A 10,849-nucleotide genomic window follows, 5' to 3' on the forward strand; every position below is an offset into this window, starting at 1 on the left:
ATCTTAATAATAACTGAAATAAATATGAAATTTCATTACAATATAGCTATTTTTCTAAGATTTTATTTATTTCTCAAATATACAATAGTCGTCAAAAACTCTTATTGGGATTTTTTATCCCACAGTAAATGTTTATTGGGATTATATGTCCCAGGATAAAAGGACGATTTTAGGATTTCTGAGTATACAGGACATAATTTTTTAGCCCAATCTTTCAGTATGAGCAGAAATTTTTGTTGAGACTATTTCCGGTTTTCAAATAAAACTCCGTCCCGAAAGGGTTAACAGTGTCTGCATATCTGTTTGTATACACGCGATCCCTCAGTTTTTAAGGTATCAATATGAAATTTGGAACCGCCGATATCGGACCACTATTGCATACAGCAGCTTTACAAACATCAAGTTCTTCTTGTGAAGGATGGTGAAGCTTCAATTGAACCGAGCTTTTTCCTATTTTTTCTTGTGTTATAATATAATTTCATACAGCTAGAATATTTTGACATCCCTTTACATCTAACAACTAGCAAGAGTAGTGGTATAAAATTTTTGGGTGCACTCAAACTGAGCTGTTAAACAAATACATAATATTACGTTCTTATCGCTCGTTTCAGAGGAATTAAAGTAATTATACATCAGTGGCGCTCATTTAATAACAACGCAATAAAAATCCAAACACGCATGTTTGACTGATAATTCTGCTACTGCGAAAAATATCACACGCACACGAAAGCGGCTGAACACGTACGCTAGATCAACACAAAGAATCGGCATTTAGTACACAGACAGAAACACCTCCAATTTCTAAAATGTTTTCAAGCGAATGGCAAGAAAATTATTTTTTTATTGAAACTGATGAAGGGGAATTTTCCAATTTCAAATTAACTCAAAATAAGCAAAGGAATACGCTTTCTGACCAATATCTTACCGATCTGCTACGCATTAAGGAGTATAAAGGGGAAATCAATATTGATGATGTATTATCGAAACGAGCCATTTAGCCAAAGACTTTATAAATTTTCAAGTATTACACAAAAAGAATTCAATAAACATTTCTGATATTTTTTCCAAATTTGCCAATAATTTTTTTCCCTGAATGTAAAAAAAAAAAAAAATACAGTAGAAATTTGTTCAGCGTACATGGCAGCGAAAATCTATAGCAATGTTTGTGCAGCGCAAACATAAAATGTAGTAGTATTGATAAACTGTTATAAATGTAAGTGTTTATTACTAAAGTCAAATAAAAAAAAAATAAAATAAAAAAAAAAAATTAAAAAATAGTGTGGACTTTTATACTTATTTTTGCTTATATCAAATATGCTGATTAGCAATTTAAATATGTATATTATTGTATATTAACATTTCTCTACAAAGAGATGTTTTATAACTTTTGTTTTAGTATTATACTTAACTATCATTCTGATTACTATTATGTAAAACAATAGGAGGCGAGTACTCACCTTAACATAACGCATCACCTGACGGACATCATCCGTCTTGAAGCGCACAAAACCGTGAAGCTGCACAATTGGGGCTAAAGCTTGCATTAACAAAATGCGCTCATTGTATTCGGGGTGAACAGAACAGAGAACCAAAAATGCATTGAGCGCCTAAATGAAGGCAATAGAAAAGAAAACAAGAAGACACAATTCGGATGCAGATTAGAAGTGTTAACAACACAACGTTTACACTTCACAAAGCGCTTACGCAGACCACGAATAAAAAAGCTAAGAATATAAGTGCTGTAAAAATCAAAATACGCTAAGAACACATGTAAGTAAATATGCAGAAATTCTCAACAACAACATTCCGAACTGTAACTAATCGCAATTACTATACCTGTGAGTGTCCAATAAGTATTAACTTGTGAAAAGAGGTTGCTTTTTCAATGTGATCCATTATGGCGGGAAGGTCATAGGCACCCATTTCATGGAAGCTGAAACTCCAATAGTCCAGCGTTTTGCTTTCGAGTTGCGAGGAACTGCGCGCATATGGAGAGCCACGAAAATTTGCAAGCCAAACATCGTAGTTACGGTCGGCCAGCAGAAAGGCTACGTTTGTTTGAACACAAGTGGAAACTTAAACGAATGTGTATATGCATGTGATTTGCATTTTGTGAGTATGAGTGTAAATGCAAATAGTGCAACTTGGATGACATTCGCCACTTTTAGCAGTGCGAAACAAAGTATTTAACTGACCTAGACTCTTTCCCGGGCCGAGTAGTACCCAAGCGAGTGATGATGTCAACAAACCATGTACCAACAAAATGGGCTGATTGCCTGGTTTGGGTATGCGATGCAACAGAAGCTCATATCCGTCAGTCGTGGTGATATTGTGTACTTCTACGGCGTATTTGTGTTTCACCAGCCAATCCGCCTTTGTTTATAGAAGTAGAAGTGATGACACATGTGTTCACAACAAAAAAAAAAAAAAAAACAAAAACGTCAATTGCAAATCTAAATTCAGAGCAGATGTGTACCTAATCACTAAACCTACCGTTGTCCATTGAGAATGACACTCAGTTTCCTTATCGTATCTTTCCCCATCGACAATGTCATTCCTTCCGAACTGTGTCCACAATAACGGTTTAGGCAAAGGCAGTTGTAAATGCGGCGCACATGCCAATGTGAAATTAATAAAGGAAATATGTTTCCTTTCATTTTCCTTGTAATAAATTAGTAGTAGTAAGGTTTGGAAAAATATTGTTTTAAAATTATAACCACGCGTTAGCATCTTCTTTACAAACTGCTTAAAAAATTGTGTACTAAAGATTAGATTGATTTCTTTTGTTCAAAACCGCAACAAGTAATGTACTTTAGGTGCCCGTGGTCAAAAAATAATTAAGTAATGCGATACTTGGGCTGTTGAATATGGGATTTAATTTTTCTTCTCCATTAATGTTGGAAATTTAATTACACAATTTTTATTATGACAATTGTGAATGAAGATCTAACAAAATCTACCAAGCAGCAAATGCTACAAAACGTCCACGTTTTTCCATCCACGAACCAACGTATAGAATGAGATTGAGCGTTCAGTGAACCATCTAACAGCATAATCTACTAATGATAATTACTGTTCTGGTAAACTTTCTGTTTAGTAAACAGTATAATAAATATATCAATAAATTAATCTAACTCATTTATTTCTTTTTTTTTTTGTATTATACATTTAGAGAGAACCTCATTTGCTTAATTTTTATGGCTATAGTTATAATTACACCCTAATTTTCAAGCTATGTACTACTTGTATATCTTAAAATTTAAATCGCAATATACATATACTGGGTAAAACTTCTGCTGACTGAATTTTGTATTTTCGAATGATTGGGACAAGCGGACAGTAACCAATCAACGGACCTCCCTCTGATCTCTGGCCGTTATTAATGACGAAATAAGTTGAAATTCGAGTGTCTGCCTGTCCAAGTATCTATTTGTCCAAGGGATAATTTGAGTAAAAATGGATTATCTTAATCAAAATTAGCACCAACAAGTAAGGAAGGGGTAAGTACGGGTGTGACCAAACATTTTATACTCTCGCATGGCAAGTTTCATCAAGATATCTCAATTTTTACTCAAGTTACAGCTTGCACGGACGGATAGACAGACATCCGGATTTCAAATCTACTCGTCACCCTGATCACTTTGGTATTTGTAACCATATATCTGACGATAAATACCGTTATTAGCAACTTTATTGCTAAAAATGATGCCCTCTGAATTACATGAAATTATCTGAGAGATTTACAGATATTTTCGGTGAAAAATTAGGTTAGGTGAGGTTAGGTACTGAGTTCTTCGTGTTCGACATCAGGAACCTTGAGAAGTTATAGCGATCGCGACAATTTTTCCACAAGGGATACCTCAGCTCAAGTACCGTATTTGTGTAAAACGCTACCGCTACCGTCATTGGTTCCTAATGTATATATTATACAGAGAAGGTACAGATTTCAGCCATATCTCGTACTTATCATCAGGATGTTAAGAAAACTTTGTTGCGAGAGCATAAAAAATTGTTTTTAGTGCAGATGGGCGTAATCGGAAAATTGTTACAACCGCAAAATACAATTAAATAAAGTCCTATAACTATGGTAGCCTCAAGTTAAGATACCCAACTGTAATTAGATACAAGGAATCGTATAGAGGGGATTTGTGTTTAAAAGTGATATGAAGCAATGCTCATAAAAACTTTAAAGTACATATTTCACAACTCGCTAAATTTATATCAATCAAATCCGCTCAAGACAAACCTTTTCGGGCCATATAAATGTGTGTGATGGGTGAAATCCAATAAAAATAAATTACTTCAAAATAATAAGTTTTATAATTAAGACGGAAAAGAAGGGCTGCAGAAGCCAGTATCAAGTTTGGTAATGAGAGTGGCCCGCTAAACTTTATTTTGAATATAAAAAGTATATTGATACCTTATAATAGAAATTTTAAACCTCATATATGAATTTTAAACCTTCGTATATAATATAACTAGCTAGGTTATAATATTGGATATACCATTATTTAATACCGAAAATGTGTGGAATTGCCTCGGCTTCCCTATACTACATATGTATGTATAATGATTTTCGTTGATTTAGCAGACTTTGACCCTCCATTACTAACCTTAGGGTCGAATCGCAAACTTTTTAAATAAAGAATATTTTTTAATGCAAGATATATGTGTAATCTAAATTTGTACATATTTAAACGTTTATAAACAATAAGAATAAGAAACATGTAAAATATTATGCATAAAAAATTTGTTTTAAAAAATAGCCTGGGTCGATTAGACCCATAGTTAGCAATAGTGTAATAAATATTATGGGTCTATTAGACCCAGGTTAGTTACAACGTTTAAAAAAGGATTACGAAATAAATAATACACATCGTATATAATAAATTAATTACATAGCAAGGCGTCAGAATTCTTTAAGTCTGTAGATTTCGTTAGGTGTTCGTCAACACTTATTATTCAATTTGCAATTATAAATGCACACTACTATTAGGTCGTTGTTGGTACTTTTTATTATATTTCGACATATTTCGTTAAACAAATGCAAGTGAGAGATCTTGTGGCTAACGGTATATGAATAAAACAATACGTGTTTGTGTGTCACATTCATGCGAAAACGATTTGCAGCACGTGCCCGATTGCTACACTTTGCTTCTTTTTGCGATTATTGAAATTAAGACGTAATTCTTCATCGCAATGTGTACCTATAATGAGCATATATATTATAACGGTAGTTATCAGGTGTGGTTATTTCCAATTGTGTTACGGAGTTTCATTGAAGTAGTTGAGCGTTGTACATGTTATCAGTTCGCGGTTATTTTTCGAAAATAAAAGACTATTATTGGTGCTTGTGCAAAATTTTAAAATGAATTCTTATGAAAGAGAACAAGAGCGATTGATTGCCTTTTTAGCTGATGTATCAAATGACGAAGATATAATAGATGATTGCTTCAGTAATACTGATAGTGATGATGAACTTTTTAGTAATCATGTGTCGGAAACAGAGCAAGAACTAGATGAACACAATAGTAATTCTGTCCAAAGCACAACAGACAAATATATTGGAAAAGATGGAACAATCTGGAATGCAAGAGCCTATAAAGCAACTCGAACGCCTAGAGAAAATATTTTTACTGTAACTAGTAAATTAACGGGATTTTCGAGACATGTTAAAACACCAAGTGAGAGTTGTGACTTATTTTTTTCATTTGTGGATAGGATTGTAGAATACACAAACATCTACATATAAAACAAAAATTCAACAGAAATACAAAGATTTAAAACATGCTCGTTTAACTGATGTCCATGAATTGAACGCACTTTTCGGACTATTGTATTTAGCTGGACTGCACAAATTTTCTCACGTTAATGTCCGAGACATATGGTCCACGGATGGGACAGGTCTTGAAATATTCCCAGCCACAATGAGTTACAATCGTTTCCAGTTCATATTACGATGCATTCGGTTCGATAATATTGAAAATCGTGAGGAGAGACTCAACATCGACAAATTGGCACCAATTCGCGAAATCTTCGAAACTTTTAATAACAATTGCATGCCAACTGTGGCAGTTTTATAACAGTGGATGAGAAATTGGAAAGCTTCCGCGGAAGATGCAGTTTTAGGCAATACATACCAAGTAAGCCCGCAAAATATGGTATAAAAATTTTTGTAGCAGTTGATTCGGAAACTTACTACACACCTAAGTTAGAAGTCTATTGCGGACAGCAACCACTTGGTCCATTTAATATTTCGAATAAGCCCGAAGAGGTGGTTAAGAAAATAACAAATCATCTACAACACGCTGGGCGCAATATAACAATAGATAACTGGTTCACAACCTATTCATTGGCAGAGTTTTTGCTATCAAAGAATACCACATTAGTTGGAACTATCCGAAAAAACAAAAGATTCTTGCCACCCATATTTTCAAACGCTAAAAATCGCGAAGTGTATTCAACAATCTTTGGCTATACAAAAAATCTACAATTTCCTCTTACATACCAAAAAAAAAATAAATGCGTCCTTCTCCTCTCAACGTTTCACAAGACCGGTAATTTATTAGATGGTCCTAAGTGCTTGCCAGAAATCATAGATTTCTACAATCATACGAAAAAAGGAGTGGATGTAACTGATCAGTTAGGTGCTGGATATAGCGTAGCCAGAAACTGTCGGCGTTGGCCTTTAGTAATATTTTATTCACTTATGAATATGGCTGCTATAAATGCTAGAGTTATTTTACTCTGTACTCAAAACACGGCTGCAGAGTACAAAAAAAGATCCGTTTTTATAAAGGATTTGGCAATGGATCTTGTACAGGCAAATATTCAACACCGTTATAAAATATTAACTTTTCCAAAAAATCTGAAAGCAAGCTGCTCAAAATTTGCAGAGCCATTGAAGGAGGTGGAGGAACAAGAGCCACCTACGAAACAATTGCAAAGAGGCCGCTGCCAGATTTGTGATTACAAACAAGATCGCAAAACCAAAACCACGTGCTCCAAATGTGGAAAATATATTTGATAGAAGCACTGTTGTATACTGTGCTCAAATTGCATTGCTTCCCCCCAAGAGAAAAACGTTTATGACGATATGTTCGATACAAATTCCGAATAAAAGGTAACATTTACAGTACATAATTGAAAAATTTTTGCATTAGTCACTCGAATTTTTCTTTTTAACATTTTACGTTTATATTTCAGGTTTCAAATGCACTTTATTTGAAGTCAATATCTTTAAAACTTATCATTTTATGCGGAATCTGGCTGGATAACTTTTTTTCACTTTTTTAGTTATGTATGTTGTAGTGAATACAAATTTAATTTCAATTTAAGTATATAAATTAATTTTTTAACACATCATTTTATAAATTTAACAATAAAGTACTACAATATACTAAAAAACGTTTTAGCAATTTATAAGTTTAAACGATTTTAATAGATAATACAAATGAGAGTCGATAAGACCCATGGTTAGTAACTATGCGACATGATTTCAGGTTAGTAATGCAGGGTTAGTGGCCAACCAACTGGTCTATCGTATCAGCATCTGATGTAGATTTGTTGTAGAAGTTAATTATTTTAGAGAATTGCTTCTCACTTGCCGTTGTCGCTTTATCACGATGGAAAGTACTAAAAACATTGGGAAGTTTGGAGTTTTGGAATATACTGAACCAACGATACTTTGCTACTGAAGAAAAATTTGCCTTGGTGAACTCGACGCTTTCGAAGTTCTCTTTTGTTAGAATGTCTTATTTGCTCTTACACTTCTACTTGTAATCAAAGTATTAGCAAATCCGTAGCAAAAATTTTAGATCCTTACCAAGTCAAAAACAACTCGTTTGCTTTGATTTGATTCTGGTATCGTCGTATATTGAAGTTTGCCATTATAAAGGTGCATTCAAAAAAAGCACGTATTGACGATATATGGCTAGTAGCATATCAGATTATATCGAATTTCAATAGGATTTGTCTTACTAGTTAGATGACTTCTTTATCATCGTCGTCTTCTACATTCATTTAAGGAATTTCATGAAAATCGGAAATAAACTCTGATTCGGATTCAACACCAACAGATTCGTCGTTGCCTCGAAGCATATGTTCACATAAATGCAAAGCACAAATAAATCATGTTCAAAGGATTCTAAAATAATACACATTTTTGATTTTAATTTTGTTTACAGAAATATTATATTTCTTTTAAACAAAAAGTATAATTGCACACGAAACGCAACTAAATTTTTGAATTTCTTCCAAAATATAAACATATATTTACGATGCTATTATTTTAAATATAAAATGCAAAACAGAGATTTTTAGAGGTATTTGTTTAAATTTATCTGTTATGGCTCAAAAATGCCTGAAATTTCACACGAGAAAATAGTTAATAATGGATCTCTTTTTCACTTCAATTCTCAAAAGCTCAGTTATGCTTATATAGCAGATTACTGCATAGGCAAACATGTGAAACATCGCTCATCATAAATGAACAAGCCAAATTGAAATGCAGTGTTAGCAATTTAATGGGGTTTCCCTTAATTTGGGGGTTAAAAGAGTTGAGTGGGATTTTTTAGGGCTGTTATATGGTTAGGGTTTTTTTTACTTTGAATATTATTGTTATATTAGAAAACGAGCTTACAAATTACGATCAAATCGAGACGTACATAGCAAAGTGAAGTTATTGGGCAACTTTTATATTTTAACAATTTGACATATTTCGGCAATCTGCTTCTGGCTTCTAGAGCAAGTTCCAGGAGGAAGTCGTCAAAATCTTTAATTAAGGCGCTGTGAGAAGCATAGCAGCTAATGTCACGTATATGATGAAAAAATTAGGAGAACTGGTTGTTTTATACATATCCATATTGCAGCCTTGCAAGATATGTCCGTAGTTCAAGTGCTTTTCGAACGCTAGAAGTAGTGCTCGCTTAGTAAAACAACAATAATGTTTTTTTTTCAAGAACGATCTTGTGCTGCGGCGCAATGGTTTCAATGTAATTGTAATACCCTCGTTTTACCTAAAGATTTTGTTATCTTTTATACTTATATGTCCACCGTCGCCATAAGGTGTACATATGGGCGCCCTGTCTACAGGATTGCAATAATCGCGTGCCAGGTGCTCCAGATGAAAACACCTAAAGTAACGGGATATAAGAGAGTATTCCCTAAATATTGCCTACCTTAAACGCCACTCCCAAGTGAATGGCGATCAGAAAACTTTCCTCACTTGCGTGAACTTCTACACATGACTCCATCCTCCTCCAGAGTAGTTAGTTCATTCAAATCCTTTCCCATATTCGTGACGTATTGGATTTTGGGGTGTATTATAGTCATTTTACCGAACACTCCTCTAAGGTACTTTGCAACGCTTTGGCTCTCTTTTCCGCTTGGTTTTTGAGCTCTAATAGTAGATCTTCTCTCAACCTTTTAGTTATGTACGTGACACTTCTAATCTACTGTTATCTTTTATTCGGGGAATAAATTTTATTTTTTGTAAGTATCATCATCTCATTTTCTTTTCGATCGGTCTTCTCTTCTTAACAACGTCAACCCAAGCTTCGCCTTTCTCAGTCTTGGCATGTAGCGTTACTATGTTGATAACTACTTCAGTACTTTGTATTTCCTGCAAGAGTTTGCCCTCTAATTGGATGGTTAGCATATTCGCATTTTTTGTTGAAGGCCTCCCAGAAGGAGGCGTGCTCAAAATTTTAGAGTTCTTTCTTTTCTGGATTCTATTCTAAGAGGCTATACCTCAACGAGAAAATAGTTGATAGCTTCTGGCAATAAGTATGTTCGGTCACTCCCCTAAAACATTTCTTTTATTTTCGGTAGTTGGCAATGCAAAAACCGAAGACGAAAAGGAGAACAGCATAAGAATCAAAACGAAATGGCAATGCAAAATTTAGCACGCTTTTTGTTTGTATTGCTGTTTCAAGGGGAAAATAATATATTTTTCAAAAAAATGCCGCAGAATATATGCAGGTAAGTGAAAATGGATTTTTATTTAAAAATGCAAATTATATGTATGGCTAAAAAGACAAACGTACCTCTTCTTTTATATTTTTCGTCCGTTTGAATTATTTCAGGTTCCGAAAAGTGCCTGAAAAAAGTTAAAAATAATTAGTGTGAAAAACTAGGAATTTCAAGAAATATCAGAGGACTGCATCAAACACACAACAACTTCACATGATTTTGCTGCGCATATCCAGGATTGTCACATAAATAATCTGTCTAATAGATTTTATGGCGACCGATTATCGAACGTAGCACACGATATAGAAATACTGAAATTTCTAAAACAACTGACTTTCTATACGCTGTGTGGAATATAACTACGGTAGTCGTCGGCATGAGAGCAAGATGTTCAGGTCCTTTTTTTAATCGTACAATGCGCAAAAAAGCAGGAAGCACGAAAGTACTTGTTTGAAAAAAATAAATAATAATAAAGTTCCTCTCATCGCGACTGGTCTATAAAGTGCATTGTATAAACCTAGGGTTATACAATGATATAGTGTTCCTTTTAGCCCTCTTTGCCGTAGGATGCCGTGGGAATCGACGGCATTCTGGTTTTTGCTGTAGAAACGTGTCAGATGATTGCTCTCTCACAACGCAGGGTTGCCAATATCGATATACTGTAGTAATTATAAAAGTTGTCTTCAATATGTTTGAAATTTTCTTAAAATAACACAAAATCAAAGTTGAATGCTATTATTTATAAATATATAAACTATTTTTAATAGTTTGTTTTCAGTTTTGATATTTTATATTATAAGGAATTGTAATTGAAAACTTAGATGTGTACAAAACTATATATGCGCATTGAGCAATGGTAACATTGTTCAAACGAAAA

The 10,849-nt window shown here is 33.8% G+C and overlaps 1 protein-coding gene across 1 annotated transcript in view; it reads right to left on the reverse strand.

The window, feature by feature from the left end:
* Positions 1 to 3,906, reverse strand: part of LOC108968440 (lipase 1) — a 9,605-nt gene extending 5,699 nt beyond the window's left edge. The window contains exons 1-4 of the mRNA XM_018932485.1: positions 3,874 to 3,906; positions 2,196 to 2,373; positions 1,837 to 2,048; positions 1,458 to 1,607 (exon numbers count right to left, since the gene is read on the reverse strand). Of these exons, the coding sequence (XP_018788030.1) occupies positions 1,458 to 1,607; positions 1,837 to 2,048; positions 2,196 to 2,373; positions 3,874 to 3,906 (573 nt within the window). The remainder of the gene's footprint in view (positions 1 to 1,457; positions 1,608 to 1,836; positions 2,049 to 2,195; positions 2,374 to 3,873) is intronic.
* Between the last annotated feature and the right edge of the window lie 6,943 nt (positions 3,907 to 10,849).

This window comes from Bactrocera latifrons, unplaced genomic scaffold (genome assembly GCF_001853355.1).
Source record: "Bactrocera latifrons isolate USDA-ARS-PBARC rearing strain unplaced genomic scaffold, ASM185335v1 scaffold_216, whole genome shotgun sequence".
In the NCBI taxonomy this organism is placed as follows: domain Eukaryota; kingdom Metazoa; phylum Arthropoda; class Insecta; order Diptera; family Tephritidae; genus Bactrocera; species Bactrocera latifrons.